The sequence below is a fragment of the Lingula anatina genome, chromosome 1, assembly GCF_051362555.1.
Source record: "Lingula anatina isolate TDL-2025a chromosome 1, LinAna3.0, whole genome shotgun sequence".
Classification (NCBI taxonomy): domain Eukaryota; kingdom Metazoa; phylum Brachiopoda; class Lingulata; order Lingulida; family Lingulidae; genus Lingula; species Lingula anatina.
Window position 1 is genome coordinate 39,624,706 of NC_141767.1, and position 25,726 is coordinate 39,650,431.

Genomic DNA, 25,726 nt, shown 5'->3' on the forward strand with positions numbered 1-25,726 from the left:
TTGAAATATTGACTTGAATGTTTATCGAACATTCTAGAATATTTAAGTACTTAAGATACTTTTAACATAAAAGGAAAATTAATTGTTTGGGTTGTTAGTTAAGTTTCAAACAAATGGACGTTTTACAGACTACAAAAATTAAGTATTTTCAATTTTTATCAGTTTTATTACGCATGCACTTAACTACTGTATACAGAAAATCTAAAATATTTTGTCCATAAATTTCTTAGACATTAATAAATTACTGTACTTATAGTAATCACCAGCTATATAACCTTTGTTACCCATGCAGGCTTTTGAGACAAAAGTAATGGTGAACACATTCCACTTACGTCCAATATCACATTTTCACATCTCATTCAAATTAGCAATAACAACCCTGTGTTAACCCACTGACAATCCCTGCTTTTAACTATTGATTATGCAGAACTGCAATTAACTTATTTGTGAAAATTACTATAACTCAACGGCCAAAAGCTTTATTACAAGTGTATTGGTATACCAAGGGATCAATAACCACTCAGTTTCATTATAATTTTTCCAGACAGTTATAAGTTTTAAAACCATTTCCTTTTATTCTGTTGTGCTAAAAGAAAGGGAGCACTACCCCTGAGCTTCAGAATCCAATGTGGGTTGCCTTGTTAATTTTAAAAATATACATTTTGCCCGCTTACACTGACCTTTACTGGAAGTGTTTACCAAATGTTTGACAACCATTTGCATGCTGATAGCTAATGGAAGTGTAAGCTCCCATCAGTTATACTATATGACACTTATAATGTGTTGTAAATACCACCTACTGTTGACCAATTCACATTTGTGGGAGCACAGGCAAATAATTAGCCACACACCACAAGTGTGGGGACTTGATAGCAGAATGAGCATTTGCAATAGGTGTTATAGAACTGAATTAAATGTAAGCAAAGGACTGGAAGCAGGTTAGTTATCTAACAGATGCAAACACTCCGTTATGAGTCTGAAGCTCAGAGTTGGGGGCACTGAAATTTCATGAAAAGAAACCAAGTAAAACGGAACAGAAATCACTCTTAATGTAGGTTACTGATGAGAGAAAACAGCCAATTACAAATAATATATATAAATTTGAAAAATAAACAATGGTTATAATCATCTTCCAAAAAATCAAGAATAAAAATGTCATCAAAAAATTTACAAGACTCCCACATCACGAACTCCAGCTAGTCTTCAAAATCACAGTATTGACATATTGCTCAGATTGAGTGTAACAGAATTACGAAATCGCACCTTTGACATGAAAATTAAAAAGAGCTACAATGCAATGATTTGAAATACAATACAATATCAAATGTAAATGTTATAATCTTGACCAGCAAGTAACAGTTACATTAATAAGATATTGCTAAGTAGCAGAACATAGGTTTCCAATTGAAAACTTGCAGCAAAAGGATGAGAAATATAAAGAACCTTAAAGATTTTTTTGAAAGTTTTGACTTGTACATAAATATTAACATTGGTAACATAAACCAGTTCAAAAAGGGATAATCAGTTCTACTTTCAGATGGAAAAATCATTACTCATTGAAATTTGGCCCTATGCTGCCTCAAGAGAATGTCTCCTCTTTCTGCAACAATAGTAAACTTGTAGTTAATGCTCATTTCATACTTCTGAAGTTAACAGAAAAATACTGTGAGTTTTGTAAAATTTCAAAACAGATCACTGGAAAATACTTTTCATACAGACAAGCTCTGGTGTGCCCGCATTTTACAAAGAACATCAAGTTGAAATTCAGCCTTAACTATGTCTACTAAGAACCCAACTTTAGCTTAACTTGCTTAAAATCTACGTAATTCAACTTTTCACCAAGCACCAAGGCCTCTTGCCTCATTTTTAGGTCTTAAAACTTAATCCTTAGAACAAAATGCATTATGCCAATGGATTTTACAAAAATGTGACTTCAACTGCCTTTGGTAAACCAACTTTATTTGAAAGGGCTTGTTCTTAAAACAAACTGGTATTACCCCTTTTGTAAAATGTGGTTCAGTTTCAAAATTGCCGTTGAAGTCTCATGAAGACTCGACAAATTTCCTGAAAATGCCAAATATAGAAACTAATGTATCTGACATCAATATGATAAGAATTCATCATGTTTGATATGAAATTAAGTTCCAAACCAATCAGAGAACATAAACCCAGTTACTCCTTTGACAATAAATGGCAATTGCTTTTTAGTTTTTAAATTGAAATTAAATTGTACTAAAAGCTTTACTACATGTTGTTTTAAGGAAAAACTAATATCTATGTCATTATTTATATAGCTTTTAAATCCCAATAGCAAGAGGTAGCTAAATAAGTGAAGGCCACCCATTTCACAGGACTACTAAGCTATCTATTGACGCATTGACTGATTTTATGTTATATCTACATTTACATGACCATCAGTATTGATAAATGTGAGAATCCAAGTAATAACTAACCCTAAAAAGTTTTATCCCCAATGTTAATCCCAAGTTCCCATTTGTGCAGTATTATTTTGTTCATAAGATTTCACCCTTTATCTACATATTCTTCTGATAACATTCCTTGTAATTCATAAAAACAAACCAATGCTCAAGAATTCAAGCAAATCATTCTCTTGGTTCATAGAACCTCTGCTACAGAAATAACAATGTGGTAGTCTGACAACCAGTTCAGCAAGATGCTCTGCAGATTCCTGTTAATTCCCAACCACTGTGGTCTACTTCAGACCTTCATAGGTCAACTTTCTATGTTGTTTTCACTTTCATTCATGGTGTCTAAGTACTTAAAACACGTCTTTTGTACAGACTTGGAAACGACAGCAACAGAGTTGCACCTCACTTAAGCACTTGCTCCGAAGCAGGTAAAACCTTCACAAAGCATGCAGATGATGATGGATCTTCAACCTTAGTACCTTTCAGTAGATAACCTCACACATATATCAGTGAGGTCCTGGTGTGACTACCCACCCTCCCTCACCACAATGTCCTGGTAGATGTCCCTCCCAACCTCCCCTGAAGTTATTTTGGTGACAGAACAAAGTTTTTCCTCTCTCACACTCTTGCCCATTGGAGTCCCTCCCAGCTTCCCTGAAGTGGTGTCAGGACATGTGTGTGGTGCCCCTCCCGGCCTCCCTGAAGTTAGTGGTGAAAGGACATTTGCCCATGGTGCCCCTCCCGGCCTCCCTGAAGTTTGTGATGAAAGGACATTTGCCCATGGTGCCCCTCCCGGCCTCCCTGAAAACACGGATGTTCCCTCCCGGCCTTCCCAGAGTAGCATTGCCCTGGCTTAACACCCTGGTTGATGACTTATGCTGCACCAGTTGCAGTCATCGGTGATGAATCCCCCTTCCTGAAACCAAGAAATAAAGTACAATTAGAATAAAACAGGTTTTTGTACATTTAGTGCTGACTGCAAATTAACTACATATAACCTGAAATTTCATCAGGTGTACTATAAAAGGCTATTATTTATGCTGCAATCAAAGTTTTATAAACACTTCACTCATATGCACCTGACCTTGCTAAAACCTTATTCATAATTGGCAATACCTTAAGAAGCCCTGGTCATACACTGTACTGCATTGCCAAGCGCTCTCGCAATGGCAGGGGAAACTGGTCAGAGAAGCGTCGCCAATTTTCTTCACCAACCTGGTTCTTAAACCCATGTAATATCTATAAAAACAAACAATACATATTGTTAAATCCCATGCTTTCATGGATCAATCTTACCACGATAGACTAAAATCACAAGGGTCATATTACGAATACAGAAAAAACAATCATCCTGGTGGTCATTGTAATGAAAATAGTTAATCATTCCCTTGTATAACCTTAGAATATTCATTTCATACATCAACATCATGAAAAAGAATGCCACCACTGCAAATATGATACCTTAACTCATTCATTGTCGTGCATGACAACAATAATTGAAAAGTTTGGAACAGTAATCAAAATCACTGACAAATGTATCCAATTTTAAAAAACAACTTTCTCTTATGTAACAAAGCTAGCGTATCAAAGGTCCAGTACCGTGCAGAACATTTTCTTGAGGTCCTCCTTGGGGTGCACCCAGGATGCCACAGCATCACAGAAGAAGATAAAATCCTGGACCACTCCCCCAGGGTTCACACTGATCATCTGACACACACCACGGAACGCGGAGTCCTTCTCCTCATTGTCACGGATATTCCGCAACGAGGTGCACCTAAACCAAAGTAATACATTTCAATAGGGTGGTCCTAATATTTATTTCTTCATTTGAAAATAATGTCAAGCATGGCCTATCAAAGTTCCTTGAAAGGAGCAGTTTTAAGTACATAACCTCAGCCACTGTTTTCATGTTTGACAAATTACGGGAGTTTCATCATTTTTTTTTCTTTAAAAAAATTAAGAACAAAATTGTTGTCTCACATTCCTTTCAAGTCGAATAAGAGTCCATGCTTTAAAAAGGAAAAAACGTAATTTTTGCTTATTCAATTTTAATGTTAGTAAAAAAAATCTTTAAGAACTGATTACTAAATTTTGGTCTCTTTATTCATCCTACAACACAAACATTACTTATGACACAGTAAACTGGACTGGACATTACAATAATAACATTCAACAAGATTGATGCTGATTAGAAAAAGCATTAATCAAAGACCACTTTCTCCAAAATTAAATTCTAGTGTTGAAAATAAGAGTATAAAATTCAAAAATAAATAAAGTGTTTACACACCATTGCCTGATAAACTGTTGTAACATAGGGGCGACTTCTTGTGGACATACTAAACCAAGGCGACCAATAGTTATGGCTACGTTACCATGGTAACAAGACGAGACGGGGAGCAAATGTAAATGGGAAGAAAAACAGAGAAAGACACAAATCAACATAAACATATACAAAGCAAATCAAATTGTTTATAATCATTCATCAAATCATTGAGTAACCTGTAGATATATATATATAGGCAACCAAAGAATTTGCAAAGAGTGATGTGTACATACAATGACTACATTTAAAATCAAAAGAGTTCTCATCACGAGCCCCCAGCACGTTGCTTGAAATTACTGACATCATCGTTTACTGCATAATCAGGGCTACAGCATCACACCAAACACCACAGGTAACTAACAACTACAGCTTTAAAGCTAAGTGCATGTGTTGGCCTGAGTAGAAAATACATGCCGTTCCCCAATTTGACGAATTCTGCTTCCATATTTACAGTAAATGTTAAAACTTCAAACTGGTATGACTTCTCAAAATTTGAATGTGACTTTTTAAATATGATTATTTCAGGCGAACATATGTACCTGGAACTTTCAAAAATATACATCTCAAAAAGATACATTTTGCTATCCAATCCCATTACAATGGTGGGTAAAGCTAATTTCTATGAGAAAATAATAATAATAATAATAATAATAATAATAATAATAATAATTACTACACCCAGAGGCAGCAACAGGTGTCTGAGGATAGTGCCGGTCCCATCAGTGCAGTGCCAAATCAAACCTTCACACAGGAAGCAACGAGGTAAGAGAGACAAGCACAATCATCCAAGGTTGGCAAACCAAACACTAGCACTACAGATCACTACTCAATCAGAACGATCAGAATGCAAAGCCAGCAGTTTATAAGGTGTTCATTAAAATACTTCTCCCCCTACCCATTCTCCCATAAAGATGTTGAAATAATAAATTTTCAAACAAACAATGCACCTATAAATCTAAAAATAAAAACATCTGGTGGTAGAACCACTCATTTCAGGGGAATCTTTTGAAGTTCTCTCCCAAGTTTTGATTTGGCACCCCCTGACTCTCAGCCCATGTTCATCTTACAACCCTTTCCATTTAGTGTTGTCAACTCTGTGCCCAATATAGCTCTGTGCAAAGGTGGTCAAACTGATCTCCCTTCAGAGGCAAACCATACCCCAATTGTATCTGTATCTTTTTTATTCTAATAAATGTTTATTGTCAACCATTGAAGACCACACATATCTTGGCAGCATTTTGCAAGCTATCAGAAAATTTAAAAAATTAAACGAGACTTACCTTGGTTAAGTCGAAGTTTGATTTCAATTCTTTGAGTAAAGAATTGAGGGAGGGCTTAACTGAGATCCGGTTGCGCGCGCAGGGCACTTTTCAAAGTGTTTGTCACATTAACCACATGGAATTAATTACATTAATTCCCCACAGCTCTCTTCCTCTATAATACAAGCAATGAGCTGTAACCCAAAGTTGGGTGGGAGGGTGGCAGTTAAGCCCTCCCTCAATTCTTTACTCAAAGAATTGAAATCAAACTTCGACTTAACCAAGGTAAGTCTCGTTTAATTTTTTAAATTCTTTTTCGTAAGAAGAATTTCGTTGGTCTTAACTGAGACTTTAAAGCTTGATGTGACAAACATTTCATTCATTTCAAAAGATTCTTTATTTACCCAGAACTCCATCCTGGAATCTGTCTTGATTACTTACAATGCGCTTGTCATAGAACTTCGCAAAAGTACTTTTCTTAGACCAACCAGCTTTGTCAATAATGACTGATATAGGTACTGCAGAGGCTTTTGCCTTAGAGGTAGCTGCAGCTCTAACACCGTGAGAGCTAAATGTATAAGTGTCTATACCAGCTCTACTCATAACAGTTTTTATCCATCTTGCTACTGTGTCTCTTGCGACATTATGATGTGGTTTCATGTAACTTATTAACAAACGTGCACAGTTCTTGTCATTTCTCATGACTTTTGTGCGAAACAAATATTCCTTCAATACAGTATACACACAAAGCCTCCTGTCTGGAGGGTAGGCCTTAAAAGATACTGAAACAACATTATAACCTGGCCTATTTTGTTTTAAAGAACCATCTAACTTGAACAAAAACTCAGTTCTCAATTTTTTATAACCTTGAAAACTTAACAACTGCAAAGTTTGTGTACGTGCAGCTTGAGTCAGAGCCATGAGCATCACTAGCTTTAATGTCAAATCTTTGAGAGTTATATGCTTAACAGGAGAAAGTTTCCTCAAATATGTCAATACTCTTTCAACATCCCACACCTCTGTGTATCTGGGTTGTGATGGTCTGGCTGCAAACACACCCTTCATGTATCTGATAATTAATGGGTGATTTCCAATTCTGAATCCATCAAAGTTTATTCCTAAAGCTGAGAGAGCTCCACGTGCAGTGTTCAAACTCTCATAACCCAAACCTTTATTGAATTGTTCAGTTAAAAACTCGATTACTGCTTCCAAAGTTGGCGAAAGTGGAGTAATCGTCCTTTTACTACAGTACTGAAACCACCTGTTAATGTGTGTGTTATATTGTTTTTGTGTCCCTGTTTTCCAAGACAACATAAGTATTTTGGTAGAGTCCTCTGAAAATCCTCGTTCTCTGAAACTATTCCTGACACTTTGCAAGCAATCAGTCTTAATTTCCCTTCCAAAGGGTGTTTCAACTGCAGGTGAGGAAGTCTTAAAAGATTATTCTTTTTCTGTATTATGACTGGTTTCTCCACCAACAATTCCATCAGTCTCGGAAACCATGCTTGTGTGGGCCACATTGGTGCTACAATGATTCCCTTGGCTCTGTCCTGTCTGACTTTCTGCACACAGTTTCCCAGTAAGCTAAAAGGTGGAAACAAATAAACTGAGTTAAAAGTTTCCCAGTCAATGGTAAAAGCATCAACAAAAGAGCAGTTTGGATCAGGCTTCCATGAACAATATGTTTCTACTTGAGCATTTATTCTAGATGCAAAGCAGTCTATATCTGGGATTCCCCAAAAATTACATATCTTATGAAAAATCTTGCTGTCTAATTTCCATTCAAGATCATCCTTGAATTCTCTGGAAGCCTTATCTGCTGCCTCATTATTTTTGCCAGCTATATATGTACATGTTAACCAGACATCATGTGATATACACCAAATCCATATGTCACATGCTACTTTATTACAGTTTTCAGAAACTGTGCCTCCCATGTTGTTAATGTACGACACTGCCGTAGTGTTATCTGACATCACCTTAATATGCTTTGACTTAAGATCACGTTTGAGGGACTTGAGTGCATTCAAAATGGCCATTAATTCTAATACATTAATAGGCAATTTACCCTCTACATCCGTCCATCTACCTCCAAAATTATTGTTTTTATAACTTGCACCCCAACCTAAAGTGGATGCGTCTGTATGTAAAGTCTCTGAGGGGTTTGGTCTAGCAATAACCCTATGCTGGGATTTCAAGTTGACAATCCACCAAATTAAATCTGACCTCATACTGTTTGATATTATCATGGGTGCATCATAGTTACCCTTCGATTCTTGTAAAGCCTTAATCTTTGCTCTTTCTAACTTCCTATAGTACAGTTTGCCATAATCCACAGCTGAAAAACTTGCTACTAACAACCCAATGACTCTCGCCACTTGTCTAATAGGTGCCTTTGAAACATTATACAACTCTTCGCATGCAGAAATTATTTTCTCCTGCCTGTCAAGTGGCAGTGTTACTATCATTTTGTCAGAATCAATAACATTTCCCAAAAATTTTAACTTGCTTGTTGGTCTCAAAACTGATTTGTCTTCATTTATGATGAAACCCAATTTGGACAGAAGTGTAACTGTTGCATTTAAGTTCTCCGTACATTCTAAATCATCACTGCCAATTATTAAACTGTCATCAATGTACCCTGAACTAACATAACCTAAACTTCTCAGTTTCCCAAAAACTGGTTTAAGAAGTTTTGTAAACAATCGCGGGCCTTCACTGACCCCATTGGGTAAGCAGGTATATTGGTAGATTTTATCCCTCCACTGGAATCTAAAAAATTTTTGCTGTTCATCTGCAAGTTTAATTGAATAATAAGCATGACGGATATCGACAGACCCCATTTTTACATTTTTGGTTATCAATGGTAGGGTTTTCTCAAAGGTTTCCATCTTAAAATGCTGATATGGAATGAACCGATTTAATTCCTTTAGATTCAGAATTAATCTGTATTCACCATTTTCTTTTTGTCTCAAAAAAATCGGTGATAAAATTTGGCCTGCTTCACTATTCACAGGAATAATCACTTTCATGTCCAATAATTTTTTAATTTCTATGTCAATAATGGACATTTCTAACCTATTAAACTTGCAATTTGATTTCACAATGGCGGGAATCCCACCGTTGAAATCTAGATTAATATGACAATGCTTTACAATGTCAAGAATAAATAGGTCACTTGTAATCAGTTTCCATTGATCAATAAAGTCAGCCAATCTACCTGCTTCAAAATAATTATTTACCTCATTTATTGCTTGGGCAGATTCCTCTGTCCCCTGCGTACATAGTTTTTTGCAAAAGAAGGCCCTGCTCCAGGATCATCCTGCCACACTCTGGGTCTTCCCCCTCCAGTAGGTCGATTAACACCTCTGTACACAGATCCACGGCCTCTGGCACCACGTCCTCTACGTCCTCTGAGAGATCTGTCAAACAATTTATGTTTGATTTTTGAGCAATCCTCTATATCCCTTGCCATTTTGGGAAGATCGTCTCCAAATAAAAATTTTTGGCTGTAAGTCAGCTCATGACTGCAGAGGTGAGCATATTCTCCGCTCAATTGCGGTTTCAAAAAATCTTTCCTTGTCATATTTATCTGCCTGTTCATATGTCCCATGAGTGCTAGGACATCGTTGCAGTTTTCGATCATGCTGCCAATATGATCACTCCTTTTCTGGATTCCTTTCGTATAAGGCCATCTGGTTTACAGTTTTAACTAAAATGTTTGCACCTTTAACCAAAGTATGTGCTATGTTTTGCATTTTCCTATCGTTTGCTTTGGTCCAACCTGGGACCTGGTCCCATATCAACTGGTTGGTTTTCACGACTTGCAGGTAATCACAGTTACCTGGCCTGTGGTTCTGTTTAATCAACTCGTTTAAATGTTGTTCGTCCAGGCCATTCATAAAAAGATCGTTCACAGTTTTGGCCAGCACATCATCCACGTTGTCGGCCATTTCCTCCGACATGTTAAACTTCTTGGCCATGTGCTTAAACAGGTTGTCTTCCGTGTCGGGAAGATACGAGTCCAACTTCCTTTTTTCACCCGTTGTGCCTGCCTCCTCCGGCTCAACACATTCATTATCGACGTAAACTTCGTCGTCATACTGAGAATATTGCGCCTCCATATTATCAATACGGCTGACGATGTTCTCTAACCTGCCGTCCTGAGCGTCCACAGAGGCTTTTAAAGATACAAGTAATGACATAATATTATCCTCTGACGAGGATTTCTCCACAGACTTAGGGTTTTTGGAAGCCGACTTCCCTTTACCCTTCCTGCCATCACTCACGTGTTCAGGTCCATTTTTAGTAATGGTACTACATGTAGTTTCGTCCGCCATGACACCACGTGTTCAGAAGCAGACGACGAAACCTGACTGAAATTGCGCCAAATACCGTTGCAAACGGCAAGACCACTGTGTATAACGATATAGCATGCACCACGTGCACAATAAAAATCACCCAAAACCACGTTTCGGTGAAAAAAATCAGCGCCACTAGACAAATTCGCCCTTCAACCGAGGAGTATTGCACCAAGACTCCTTGCTTCAACTAGCGTGCAACCTAAAGTGACCTGCGCGCGCAACCGGATCTCAGTTAAGACCAACGAAATTCTTCTTACGAAAAAGAATTCTGAAAGGAACCTACATTATCAGCAACTTTCAGAACCATTGCAATCCTTTCACATGTGAAGGTAGTATTGAAACACAAAAACAAAAAAATTCTGACCATCTTTTAACAGTAGTGTGTCTAGTTGAGTGGGCAGTCTTGGCACTCATTCAACACATCAACCTAACTGTCGCTGCTCTGTTATACATAAACTTACCAGTGTTCTCTAACAAGGTCTTGGGAGTATTGGGGCGATTGATTATGTCCACAAGCTGGGTCATCACCATTTGGACATATGGGCGCATATCAGCACCTGCAACATGAACTTTAAAATTGTAAAGGAACTGGTGGAATAAAAGTTAATCATAGGCAGTCTTGTAATTTTCAATAGTGAAAATCCAATAAATAGCAAAATCTTTAGATTTTTTTTTACTGCCCTGCCATGGTAAGTATTTTGAGCATGCATCATGTTCTAGTTCAACTTACCCATCTGTATAGAGATTTCTCCTATTGCCCACGTAGCATTATTGCACACAGATATGAATTCTGGATTTAGATTATTGGCCAGAATTGGCATATAATCCCCTGTAAATGAAAGGCGACAGTTATTAATTCCCCATTCAACCAGCAATCAAAAACATCTCCACTAAAGCAACAACCTTTAAGTGTAACTGATTAATGAAATCCAAGCTTTGATTTGAAAATATATTAATTTGAATGTTCCTTTCTGGTTGAAAACTCAAACTTGGAAACAAAACAACACTATGATCTACCAAAAAGCCTCACTTTACAAAGTAAAATCAGAGAAATGATTACTTTTGGATATGCCAAGGTATTCCCTACCTATAAAAGGTTTGACATGCTGAAAGCATGCTTTAGTGAGATCTCCTAGAAGAGCAAAAGAGCTCTGTCGCACCTCTGGCATTGGGTCCTGCAATACAACATCTAGAGTCAAAGCAACAGCAACTACCATTATATAAACATAGAATGCAGCTAAAAAATAACCACAAACCATAGGCAAGGGAAGAGCTACAAAATCTATCAGTTGGCAAAAAAAAAACAATATCAATCTATAATTCTGACACATTTTGATAAATTATCACTTTTATTCAAGCCTTTCCTTTTCCGTGCTTTACTTCACATAATCTCATGAAAAAAATTAAAGCCTACAGTGCAACTCCTCAAAATCAAACAATACATTTTTAAAAAGACAAAGACACATTCATCGCACAAAAGAGAAATCTTAACCTCCAGGCAATGTGGTAAAGTATATCAAACACACCTGGTGAAAACATGTCAAAGAATCAAAAGAGAGTGGAATTTACCTCGCTATGTACCAGGTTAACTATGCAACTAAGCTACCTTATCTAGCCTGCTATATGTTAAACACACCTCTAGTGGAGCCAAGCTGCACCTCACCTGCATACACTGAAACAGTAGCTTTAGGATACCACTGTTGGCAACCAGGGCCTCTATATGGTGCTCCAGACCCTCTGCAAGTCCACTTAATAAATCCAGAGCAACTATCATGAAGTCTTTGTCTGGTGGATCAAACTGCTCAGGGCTAGTCATGTTAGCCTGAAGGAAAAAAAGACAACATAAAATATGTGCTAAGAAATACTGAAATGACTTGATATAGGATATTGTTTATAAAACCAAGATCTGCAACATTTTTAAAGTACATTATTAAGCAGTTAAATGCTGAATGTATTGGTTTTAATTTTAATCATGCATTTCTTTTTTTCAAAGCAAAAATCCAATTTCTCAAATGAAGTGGTTGACAACAAACAAATCATTTGATTAATGTGGGAAATAAAACAGCAGTCCAGCATACTTACATAGCTCTGTGTGAGTGTCTGTTCAACCAGAGAAACACACCTTCTGAACACTGGCTCACAATATGGCAGAAATCCTGACTGCAGAGCTGTGGCCACACTTGACAAACACTAGAAGAAATTGAACAATTCTAAAGAACAATACCTGTAACCATGTTTACATCTTGCATCTCAGGTAGTTCAAGTTAAGTCCTATGCACAGACATTTAAGACAAACACAGTACACAGGTTACTTGATCACTTGTTAGCTTTTTTATTGAATTCTTAATATCAACCTCAATTAAAATTCTAAAACTTTCAATAAACTAATTGGCAAATCAATCAAATTGACAATCACACATATTGTTTAGTTATATAAACTACGTTGTGACCTAGCTCCAGGGGTTTCCCAATTGTCATCAATTTACAGGGATTTCATCAAAATTGTTGATCTGGGGGTCAAACTATAAGTTTACTGTCATTTCCCAAAAATTTCATAAGGCATCCAGCCATCTTTGAAAATGTAGGCCATCTTTCGAGGTCAGTGGCCACTGAAATGACTGCTGGGCGGCTATCTAGGGAAAGCTTTCCCTAGCTTATATAATAATCAGTTACGTAACTTTTACTTATGCATTAAAGAAAATATGATTGAGCACAGCACATTCAGTAGGGTAGAGTTGTCACTCACATGTGTTCAGTGAGAGAGTTCAGAAGTCATCATCCTGTGCTGTGAAGAGGCTTTTAAGGTGTGATTTCTTACTTCACACTCAACAAATAAAATGGCGAAATGCTTATGAAATTCAAAAAGAGATGCCCACCATTAAAATTCTGAATTTCTTTTATTTAACTTCACGAACCTCTAATAATGGGAACAAATCCTTGTCTTCATCCTTCAGCACATTCCATTTCTGAATCAGCGGAGGCATTAATAGACTGATGTACTCCTGAAAATAAAAAGCATGAGTCAAAGTAACAAGAACACTATAAAATATTTTTGTTTAAACAACAATCAATAAACATGCACAGTCAGGTTCGTAGACGTCTCTACATGTACTTTCAGTAAGAGAGAGTTCTTGTTTCATCATATGTGCAGAACAAGACAATTCAAATTTTTATCTATTTGTTAAATCACTTACCGGCTTATTTAAATGGTGCCCCACAGAGTCTGCTAGTGTTCCTATGGCATCATACAGAATGAGTAGATTTTTGTGCTGAAAACGAAAAAGATGACAACTTAATACCTTCTATATCTTTAAGTCAACAAAATATCCATTGGCAAGTAAGTCTCGTGTAAATCTAGGCTGTGATCAGACAGTACGAATACAAAGTGATGCTTTCACAGAGCAAGCTCTCCCACTTAGGAATGTCATCATACCAAGCCAATGGGATGATATATCATATTTGGAATGTTCTTTATTAGGCAACCATAATCCACACATTCAGACTGGGTTCACAAACTAAATTCAAATACTTTAAATAAAAAGAGCACAGTTTGGTGGCTTCACCTGATACTTGTTAAAAGCATAGACCAGAGTTTCCAGGATAAAACCAAGGTAAGGGACTAGTTCAGTGCAGGCCTCCTCCTCCAGAGTGGCAAAGGCCGAGCAGGCAGCTTCTTGAACACGCTTGTTGGCATCCAAGACGCGCTTCAAGAGCTGAAAGATTTAAAACACATAGTTATATTGAATTATCACCAAAAAATAAACAGGTATATAATACCAATGAAAAGTACACTATAGCAATAATTATATGAAAAGTCATGCTGGCTGTTTACGTATGGACAACTTTTAGGGTTCCTTGGTGCATTTTCACAAAATTCCCCCCCCCCCCCCCCCCCCAATATAAAATGTTGTCTACAAAATTTTAAGTTCATAATGCACAATCAGATTTGTCAACTTTCCATTCAATTGTTTTTCAGTGAGAGAGTTCTTTCTCATCATTTCTGCACATAACTTTCAAAACCTTACAAAACTTTAAAACAACCACAATGACTGATCATCTCTTCTTTTGAATAATGTTGAAATTTCAACCTACACAGAAAATCAAAAGGCAAAGGGTGCATTTCCCACGAAACTACCAAACTACGTAGATCTATTCTCGCTTGGCTTCTGGAAGCTTTATCACTTCGCTTCAAGTGCTACCATTCCCACATGAAAGTTAATCACCCTCTTGCTCTTTGAGGAGGCATTTCATTCAGTTAATCTGATTGTACTCAGCAAATGTCCTCGCTGAGTTGGATCAATCAGACATGAGCCAAGGTTAAAACAGGGCTCGACATTAGCGCCTGTCCGCCTGTCTGGGACAGGTAAAAATTCAGTTCGGACAGGTGAAGTTGCAGGGTTGGCTGTCCGACGGACAGGTTATGTTTTGTGAGAAATTTGGAGCAAAAGTCTTTAAAAAATCATTTTTTGTTGCATACTAACATCTTTTATTCTCTTCCTAGACGGCATTGAAAAGAGTGACCTACTTTTGGCACAAAACACATGCAGTCGCAAAACGAAGTCTGAGTAAACTTACCGCCAAATTATGAAAGTGAACACCCTCCAGAACTTCATCAGACAAAATCTATTCACATATCAGGTTCTTTACTGAATATTTATTTAGTTCAAAATCTACATGCACTAGTAATAAAGACCGTTCTAAAAACAGAAACTACACAAGTACTGTAATGATCTGACCAGATTGAACTGGATGAACTGGCTATATCTAGTTTGTTGTCAAGGCAACATACTGCCTGTCAATCAAATACGTTGTATGCTATCTACTCACTATAGAAAGTGGAATCTTTTGGACTGAAGATCTTGTTGAAATGTAGTTTATTTGCCAAAATATAACCTGAAATTTTGTATGTTGTTTTCTTAAATGACTCTAGCATCACTTATGTTATTTACAGTTAAAAATTAGTGCTGGAATATGATAAATTAACATTGCTGTCATATACCAGAATGATATTGATGTAAGGAAGAAATTGGTAATAATAAATATGAGAATTTAAATAAAAAGAAGGGGAACTTTTTATACTGATTTTATTTAATTCATATATTAAAGAAAAATCTAACACATGATAACCCCTAAAGAAGATAAATTGTTAACATAAATATAAGTAAAGTATTATAAAATGAATATTATTTAACTTTTCATTGAACTATATTCAAATATTATTAATTTTGAATATTTTAATAAAATTAATTTAACAGTACCCCCTCCCCACTTCCCACTCAGGGTATTTTTTTCCTTAGCTGTTGTTAAACTTCATGTGAATCTGTTATCAAATTGCAGATTTACAATTAGTAGACCCTGTACCCCAAATCCTAGGAGAAGCCCTGATTGGAACTATGTTTAATCAGACTTATATGCAAGATTTAATCTTCAGGAGTTCACAAGTATGAAAACACAATTTTTTATCTGAAAATAAATTCACTTTAAGGTGCATTTTTCCAGCTCATTTGATTGAGTATTTTGGTAATAAATACATTAAATGTATGACTATACATATTAATTTACAAAGTTCTAGGTATGAATAGACAAGGCAGCAAAGCTGTCAAATGTACAGACAAAAAAAACAGAAAATAAAGATGCAAATAAGTGAAAAATTAAATTTTCACAAAAAACTGTTAAATTGCCAGAAAAATTTACCAAAAAAAACTGCGTTGCCTATTGAAGCTGTATGTTAGACCTATGTTTCTTTCCTGTAAGTTTGAGAACAGTAAGTGACATGATTTCCCTTAAATGGTCATCATAGGAGCAGTGCACAAAATAGGGGTTTCTTCAAATTTTGATGCAACATTACATAATGTTTAACAGCATAATGACAATCAAATGTTATTAATAAAATATTAGTAACATGGACATTCAGAAAATATGACAAGCAAAAGTCTTCAGGATCATGGAACTTTAAAGTCACACCTTGAAAATGCCAATATGTGAAAAATAAAATTTTCACAAAAAACTGTTTAACCGCCCAAAAAAAAAAAAAAAAAAAAAAAAAAAAAAAAAAAAAAAAAAAAAAATACCAAACAGACTGCATTGCCTACTGAAACTGTATTTTAGTCCCATGTTTCTTTCCTGTAAGTTTGAGAACAGTAAGTGACATGATTTTCCTTAAATGGTCATCATGGAAGCAGTGTCCAAAATAGGGGTTTCTTCAAATTTTGATGCAATATTACATAATGTTTAACAGCTTAATGACCATCAATTTTTAATTATAAAATATTTGTATCACAGATATTCAGAAAATGCGACGAGCAAAGGTCTTCAGGCCCATGGAACTTCAAAGTCACACCTTGAAAATGCCAAAATGTAAACAAGACAGCACTGTTCTGAAATGGGTTTATTTCCATTTTTAACACTTTTTTAACATAAAACAAAATAAACATTTTACTGCCATTTTTATATGACCAACTAAGTAAATTGATGAGATGGGAAAAGTATCAATAGAACAGTGTTAAATGTCCAATTTCCTCCATTCTGAGATTCTGAACATAGTGGATGATTGAATCTGACAAACTGCAATGATATGAGTTTATTTCCATTTTTGACACTTTATTACACAATGCATGATAACAAGTTTACCATGTTTTTTACATAATCAACTAACAATGTTGTAAAGATGCAGGAAATATCAAACAAACACTTTTAGGCATCTTATTAGTTAAATAATGAGACTGTTAACATGCCTAATAATTGAATCTGAGGAAATGTGAAAAAACAGTATAACTTCTAAAATAATGGCCCGATTATGCTGATTTTCGAACTCAACCTGCGTTTTGGTAAGATTGACCACTTCTGTGAGTATAATTACAATTGGCCAATCCGTTTTTTTTATATTGTGTTATCAGTGTTGCATTTACATTGAAAATAGTGAAAAAACAGCATAAATTCCCTAAAAATGGCCCAATCATGCTGATTTTCGAACTTGACCTGTGTATTATGAATATTCATCAGTTCTGTAAGTTTCAAGTCAAAAGGTAAAATGGTTTTCCACTTATCGTGTTATCGGTGCTGCATATATGCTGAAAAAAGTGAAAAAACAGCATAAATTCCCTAAAAGTGACCCGATCATGCTGATTTTCGAACTTGACCTGCGTATTATGAATATTCATCAGTTTTGTATGTTTCAAGTCAAAAGGTAAAATGGTTTTCCACTTATCGTGTTATCGGTAAAAGTGCATGGCGACGGCGGCGACGACAGCGACGACGGCGATGACAGACGCAGATGATGGCTATATGTACAGACACATCTGTGTCTGTACATAAAAAAAAATATTGGTTTTGTTGGACAGGTTGGTTTGAAAATCGGACAGGTCAAATTTATGACCACCTGTCCGAAGGACAGGTGCTCAAAAAAGTTAGTGTCTAGCCCTGTAAAAAAAAAAAAAAAAAAAAAAAAAAAAAAAAAAACTCTGAACATTTATCATGGGACTCAACACCTAACCTGCCGGAAATCAGAATTGAATTAAAAAACACACAATTCCGTGTTTCCGTGGAAAAAAAAACTCATGTCTGATCTATCTACCTAGTACGATAGTTTAATTGGGAATGCACCCCTAGAACTGTACTAGCAAACGCCCATCTTCTTGACAACTTACTTCAGTCATTAAAGGTTTGAGATATTGGTCGTGTGGCTGACCAACCACCCAGTGGGCATATCTGCTCAGTGTCCAGCAGGTTATGGACCTCACCAGTGCCTTCTTGTCAGCCAGACAGGAGATCAAGTAGGGAACAAGTTCTGGGAGATGGGGAATCATTCCATTCATACAACCTGAGATAGAACAAGATATAATCATTCAGAATGAACAGGCATATCAAATTCAGCTGTTTCCACTAACTTGATAATTTGCATCTGCTTTTTAACAATATGCCATCCTGATTTTGGTTCTAAGATACCTTGATGCCTATGTTGCAAATCTTAAAATGCAATATCATTAGCAATTTTTCATCCCCAACACCGTAAAAAAATTATCAAACCCAAAAAGCCCTACCTTCTGCAATTGCACCAAGCACCAATATGCCAGATTCTTTGATCTCCCAGTCTTGGTGAAACAATGTTTCTTTGAGAATAGGCAACACAATGGGCAGTAAATCATCTCTGAACACATTGGCTAAAACATCGAGGCCGGCAGCTGAACATTTTCCTAGAAAAAAAAAATAACAATAATAATTCAAATGTTGCTAAACTATTGCAGCAAATATAGTGCTTAAAACAGAAGTTATAGCAGATATTTTTTGTCTGCATTACAAAGTATTGTTAAATGCTAAACAAAAAAACATTTCTTCCCAGCATTGTTTCACTTTATATTTATTGTTATAAAGCAGTCAGACAAATACAAACCAGCCAGTAACAACCAACAGAATGCAAACTTACTCAAATTCCAGTCTGACAAAGCATCATCATCATCCAGTCCATCATCTGAGACATCATCATCCTCAGGGTCTCCTCCCTCCTGATGTTTCTGTGTGTGACTCTTGGACTTATGGAACCTTGGCTTTATGTCAGACTCCTTGTCTGGGATCATGTCATCTTCCTCAACATCTCCCTGGAATGAAAAGTATGTGTCATTTTCTGTCTACGCAAAAGAATTTCACTCATCTTAAGGACATCCTTCTTATCAATATGATCAATCAAATTCCAACACAATCCAAATTACTCACGCATAATTACCTTTAATAAAATAATATCAATCTCTGAGTACTTCATCCCCCTGACCAGCACAGGAACCAGTTTCTCTATGTGTGGTGCCAAGACCTCTCTGCACACAGGCTGCTCTGCTATGGAAAGCCAGTATTCACAAGCCTCCAGGGCCACACTGTCATCTGGGTCCTGTGTCCTCAGCAACATGTACTAGATATACGAAATCAAAAATCAAAGTCAACTCTACTCCAAGTACATTTCTACATACAGCACGAACACGTTATCTATCTAAAACACACAATTAGTATATTTCCTACTTGTTTTCCTATGTCTAGATATTTGATTTTCCATGCATACTCAGTCTCAACAACATGAAATCTGTCTCTATTACTTTAAGAGGAAAAAAAACCACACACACACACACACACACAGAGGAAAAAAGTGACCTTACCTCCACAATGTTGTTCATTTGAGGCATGAGCCGGTCCATCCGCACTTCAACAAGCATGACCAAAGCCCGACAAACATTTTTACGGACTTCAGGATCTTCATCTCCAGCCAGGAAAAACAAACTCTACAATAACAAATAAACAATAAATGTGATAATAACAAATGAATGAAAATAATCACAATTTATTTAATCAAATAAGGATTGTCCCTATTCGCAGACAATGTCTATTATTCTCCTCTTCTAAAAACAACACTGATTCATCCAATTTTAATCTACCTAATAAGCCTGTCTATTCAAATTAAATCACCACTAATGTAAACAAAATCGTAATATTTGCTCACCTCAATGAAAGAGTCAATGTGAATCATTAGGGCTTGAGTCCGTGTGATAATAAACTGGTTGACACATGCAATGGCATGGGACCTTAAAATAATGCCAGATTCATCAATCATGGCTCGGCACAAAAACAACTTTTTTTATCAGCAATGCGACTATTGAGGCTCAGATAGGAGTTAAAAGTCATTCCTACCACAATAAATAAGAAATATAAAGATATTGCTCAGAAAGACAGCACTGACATGTGGACCATTTACAGACCAATTATTAATACATGAAAGCAATGTCTTACCTTATCTTAGGACTGCTGTGCTTAAAAAACTGTAGAAACTTGGGAATAAGTACATTGAGAGGACGGTTGAGTGCATCACTGTCCAATGCTTCAGCAGAATCTTCACAAATCTTCTGCAAAGCTCCAAATGCACCCTGGAATTGTAACAGAGGCAGATGCTAGAGGAAATGTGTTTCAAAATACAATAATCATGAAATCAATTCATTATCCCCCCATTTTTGTTAGACATGGAAGACATGCAATTTACCATTTTGTTTCTTTTGTAATTCCCTGGTGTAAGAAAAATATTAACTTAAATGCTAATGGCTTTTTGTTCCAAATAATGACACAGCAAAAAGCAGAATTAATTGTCCCCCCTACTATACAAATATTCCAAAAGAATGATAAAGGGCAATTTACTAGAAATAAACATCGTAGTACCGTAGTGTATCATCCTAAGGCAAACAATCAGTCAATATGTCTATTTCTTTCCTTTGTGTACACAGAACAGCAGGTGCCAGACATTTTATGGATAATAATTCATTATAAATGAACCATGTTACATCCAGCATGTAAAATGCCAAGCTCTGCTTACAAATTGTGATTTCTGCAGTATGTTGCTGTATGCTTCCTGGATGTATTTTTGTGGTGTCAGAGAATATCAGATAAAGAAAATGGTCCATGGGTGAAGGCAAGGAGGTCCAAAAATTTTTGTATCAAATCAAGGTGGATCTGACTTAAAGTGGAGAAAATAACAAAAATCTCATCTGTTTCTCAGAGCAGTTTAAACCTTCATAGCCAAACAGTAAAAGAAAAAGATGTAATACATTTTGCAGCTACTTTTACAAATTCAGTGTGTTAACTTTCAAACAACTAGTAGACACTACTCTATCAGATTCTAGGCAAGCATTTAAAGGCCTCCATGGCATGCAGATCTTTTACAGTTCAGCCAATGTCTGGGTAAGGTATCACTGTCTGGCTCAGGTGAGAGCCCAATATATCTGCAGTCAGGTTTTCAAGCAAATCAATACTTGCCTATAATGGAGGCATTGATTGCTGTAATACAACACTACTTGTTCAGCGCAATTCATTAGGCCCCAGTCAAAACTACAAATACAGGGCCAATTTCCTTTAAGTTGTATACTGGTGCAGTCAGTTTAGAAACTGTTTAAACTATGGCCTAACAACCAATATGACTGAAAAAATAAAATTACAAAGAAAGGGAAAAAAATTGGATAAAAGCTTCAGCAAATGGTTCTTGCACTCTATATCATATTAACAACTTTCAGCTTACCTCGCAGACATTATAATCCTCAGAATCCAAGTACTGGCAAAGAGTAGGGAGGAGCTCTGGCCAATTAACCAGCTCTCCTTTAGCAGAGATAGTAGTGATAAGAATTCCAATTGTGGCACGGATGAGAGGAGAAGGGTCACCGATGCTTTTCAAGCATTCTTGTTTGATGAACTGGCAGACTTCTTGTGGGCATTTGTGGTAGTGTGCACGAACATTGTTCTTCAGTATTAGGCCTGCCAGGGAACGAGTGGGCTCATCTAAAAAAAAATAGTGTACTTTTGAAATAGATAAAATCATACCAACCCACACAGAGTTTAATGCCAAAACCAACTTAATACAGAAAAAGATTGAAATTCAATATTCAACACAAATGTACAAGAAATGAAGCACCCTTGTGTTCATTATTCAAACACATCAACATTTTCATTTCCAAATTCTACTTTTGAACTCCCACACCCCATCTCACAAGTCTGTCTTAAGGATTTTATTCCTTCTCTTTCTTTTTTTGAATCATAGCAAAAAAATTTTCTTTCTTTTCATTTTGTATTCAATCATTATGTGATGACGAAATTGATCTCTAACCACATCAACAGAATACTTAACCAAAACACTAGCCATCAACATGATCAAAGCGTAAATAATCACTTAGAATGCAATTTTTATTTTTAGGAGAAAATGTAACTCATATTCAAGGGCTCATCTTTACAAGTAACTTCATTTTCAAGTGCACCACTGCATAGTCCCTATTGTATATCACTTGCACCTCAGGGCACACACCCAAGTTTGATTAATCAATAGCCTAAATGAGTTCCCCTTGTAACTGTTGCCACTACAAATAGCAGGGCAATCAATGATAGACTATTCACCATGCTGCCTTGCACACACTTCATAAGTTCTACAATCCATGGTCAGAACCATGTCTAAGACATCTTTGGAATTATACACTGAGCCATATTCTTATCTGCAGAGCTCACACTGCACCTAGGATATTATAATATGCAAGAGGTCTTTAAACAAGGATAAGTAATGGCATACAGAAGATTTTATTGATCTTCTCACCGCAGGAAGCTATGTGCTCTGTTGATTTCCCTACAGATTATTGTAAGAAAAACCAGTACCATTGCAGCACAAAAGATCTGCTTAGCCAAGCAGCAATGAAGATTGATTAATGCTGGCAAGCTACAGCACATTGTCACTGGTCGCACGCAGTAAATCCTATGTATTGCGCTCACACAATCACTGACAATTCCTATTTATTATCCTTACAGCTAACATACCTTTTATCACAACAAACAAACCTTTGTTTAAACCAAGCAAAATAAAAATCTTGCCTTAGAACAAGTAAAAAAGATTCTTACCTTCACTTGTCAGCTTCGTCAGCACGAAAATTAAATAATTGTTGAAGTCTGGATATTTATTCAGTTCTTCAAGTTTCTGTTAATTAAGTCAAGGCAATTCAATGTTTGTCAAGTTACTAGTACAGTCATATATCACAAGTAGTAGGAAACTTTTCCAGACAAAGGTGAAAAGTGGAAGATTCATTTCAGTAGGTAACCGAGTTATTTTGTTATAACAAGAAAAACATCTATGTGTAAATGTATAAACTCACAGATAAATCAAAAGTTTAAAATGTTAAGACATATATGTAAATAACATCACAAGTTTAAAGCAGAACACAGGAGGATTTTATGGTTAGCATCACAAAGAAATGACTGACAGTTGTGATAAAAACTGAACTCTTAGCTGTTCATGATGATCAAGTAACTTCAAAATTCATAAAACCATGCATTATTATGGTAGACAAAACTGAATTTTTTAAAACTTTAACAACAACGAGAAACTCTACTACCTTTATAACTTAATACTGGTATATAAATATACATAAAAATGACAAAGTGGTGGATTGTAAATACAAAATATTCTCTCGAAACCATTTTGATATTTTACAAGTTTCAACCATTTACATCAGTGTTTCCCCTGCACTTAAATGAGCGAGGCGCCCGCCTCGATGATATTTGCAAGCGCCTCGCTGAAATTTGTCAAAAGCACCGCCTCGCTGGACTATATGGAACAACAAAGTATATTTTCACTCATGCTAACTGAAAATTATATTTATTTCTAAGCAAATATGGCATTTTCTGTTTACATACGTAATCCCATGCTTCTGAGCACTTGATTTAGTAGTAACGGAAAGACGCATGCGCGTATGCCTAAAAATAACCAGCAGTTACTATCTCCCTGTGAGTGCCTCGTTTTCGCAGTTCTGTGCCTTATTTGAAGTATAAGAAACAGAGTGAAACGAGGCAACTGTTCTTGACACCATTTAATCACGTGTCAAGAATACACTTTCTCCATCACTTCATGTTCCGAAATTCAGACCGCCTGTTGTTTGTTTTTATAGTTTACGAATATTCACTGATAAAAAAGGAGCAAATAAAGTGGACTTCGTTGATTTTATAAACTTGGAGAAGATTTTCTATTGATTTACGGGTGAGTTTTGTGAAAGCAGTAGCGTTGTAAAACTGGGTCACGTCAGTATTTTGCGTGGAAACTATGCATTGAATATGAATTTCCATGACTGAATAGAACCATATAAATGAATAAACGAAGAACTAAAATTGATGATAAGTGTGTTTTTCATCTCTTTAATTCCGAAGCATTCATTTAACGGTGTTTGAAGTTGTTGATTATAAATTACATCTCAAACTACGTATAACTAGTAGCGGGAGTCGCTTTGCGCTGAACGACAAGAGAGAGAACTTTTGCGGCAGTTTTATATTAGGATGAAGCGCTCCCACACGCAAAGTCAATTGACCAGTTACTTTCACAAGAATGTGAAAACGGTAAAAACAACATATTTTATCAACTTTTTGGTCAATTTAAAAATAATTCAATGTAGTAAGCCCTTTTTCTCGTTTCTTGTTAGTATTAAAGTAGTTAACTTTTTTTTTTTTTGAAAGTATTAACTTTTTTTTTTTTTTTGAAAGAGTATGTTCTATAAACTGAAAAGGACTAAACTGAGTGAATGCACAGACTGGAAAATAAATTTTGTCCAAACCTTTGTTATGTCATTACTGAATTTACTCCTCAAAACATCTAAAACAAGACAATTCAGTGCCACATAAAATGTAAAAAAAATCAGTTCTAAATACCCTAAAATGCACCAAATTGCACCTCGATTTAAAAAATTTTCCGGGGGGGCATGCCCCCGGACCCCCCTAGTATTGCTGGGATCGCGGACTGCCTACCACCTCGCAGAGCTTGAAAGCCAGGGGAAACACTGTACATTACTGTTTCTATTAAAAGTATGTAACAAAACTTGTTTTCTATATATCATTTGAACACAGCAAAATTAACATCACTAGCAATAATAAATAAGATTAAATGGAAAAATACTATTTACATTATTACTAATGTAGGCCAATAGAGTAAATGTGGTTTATTTAGCCATTCAAGTAAACTGGATATTAAAAAAATACTCATTCTATAAATTTTACATAAGAGTACATCTAGTTTCTGCAAAGAATGAGAATCTATACATACAGTATCTTTTTTGTTTTTCTTTTCTTTGCAGAGTTATGTGGTTATGTCACTTAAGATAACCACTTAACAAATACCTTTGGAAAGATTCAAAGAATGGTTGAGTAACAAAACATTGCAACATTAGATCCTATGTAACATATATTCAATAAAATGAATGAATCTAAGCTGATACTACGAGAGACATCAATTCCAACAAACATGCAATTGATTAAATTTTAAATGACTTAGCTGGTGTTCCTTTTATTTCAAAAATGGAAATGCTGACCGGCGATGTTGCCCCCCATCATTAATTTTCAAAGACAAAGAAATAGCAAAAAAAGGTGTTTTCCAAACGCGCGTTTTACGCTCAGGGCCGCTGATTGCTATATCCTGTTTTAAGAAATATTCGCTAAAATTGCGAAGAACCTGTCACATTTTCATAAACTGGTGTGTCTAGAAAGATCCATACACGTGCGTTCCTCTTTGAAATAAGAGAGCATTTCAGATTACCTTCATGTTTCACCATCAATTTTGTCAGATCAGAAGCAATGTTTCACAAGATCAATATTATGTAAGTGTAAACATGTAAGGATACTTGCTGGACAGCTCTCTGGGTGGCTGTATCTGGTGACTGTGATTCTTTCAAAAGCTGTAAAATCTGCCGAAGGCCGTTTTCCTCTGGCTGCCACGCCATTTTTGCTTCTTTTGCTCGTGCAGCACCGGAAATAGTCGGAGATAACGTCCTTTTTTATGCGAATTATAAAATTTTATTCTTATGTTGTATATTT

General features: G+C 36.0%; 1 protein-coding gene across 4 annotated transcripts; it reads right to left on the minus strand.

Moving 5' to 3' along the window:
• Positions 1-143: 143 nt before the first annotated feature.
• On the minus strand, positions 144-25,720 carry LOC106173085 (transportin-1). Of its 4 annotated transcripts, none has more exons than XM_013554074.2 (22): positions 25,534-25,720; positions 22,775-22,850; positions 21,417-21,673; positions 20,144-20,277; positions 19,857-19,938; positions 19,516-19,638; positions 19,095-19,274; positions 18,798-18,969; positions 18,415-18,567; positions 18,022-18,194; positions 13,939-14,088; positions 13,570-13,644; positions 13,291-13,377; positions 12,458-12,565; positions 12,039-12,197; positions 11,463-11,550; positions 11,106-11,204; positions 10,837-10,932; positions 4,717-4,792; positions 4,029-4,203; positions 3,546-3,668; positions 144-3,345 (listed from the first exon to the last, which is right to left on the minus strand). In XM_013554074.2, the coding sequence occupies exons 1-21, from the start codon at positions 25,630-25,632 to the stop codon at positions 3,561-3,563; spliced, it is 2,670 nt and encodes an 889-aa protein (XP_013409528.1). In that variant the 5' UTR covers positions 25,633-25,720; the 3' UTR covers positions 144-3,345; positions 3,546-3,560. The 4 variants fall into 4 exon arrangements, with proteins under 4 accessions (XP_013409528.1, XP_086856703.1, XP_013409527.1 ...); XM_087000577.1 differs by having other exon boundaries at positions 10,837-10,944; XM_013554073.3 differs by having other exon boundaries at positions 12,012-12,197.
• Positions 25,721-25,726: the final 6 nt, after the last annotated feature.

Bases quoted from the DNA above. Each gene is read 5' to 3' on its own strand.
- LOC106173085 (XM_087000576.1), bottom strand. From the start codon at position 25,632: ATGGCGTGGCAGCCAGAGGAAAACGGCCTTCGGCAGATTTTACAGCTT. The intron at 22,851-25,533 runs GTATCCTTACAT...CTTAATTAACAG, and splicing joins CCCAGAGAGCTGTCCAGCAA to AAACTTGAAGAACTGAATAA. The intron at 11,205-11,462 runs GTAGGGAATACC...TTTCATTTACAG, and splicing joins GCATGTCAAACCTTTTATAG to GGGATTATATGCCAATTCTG.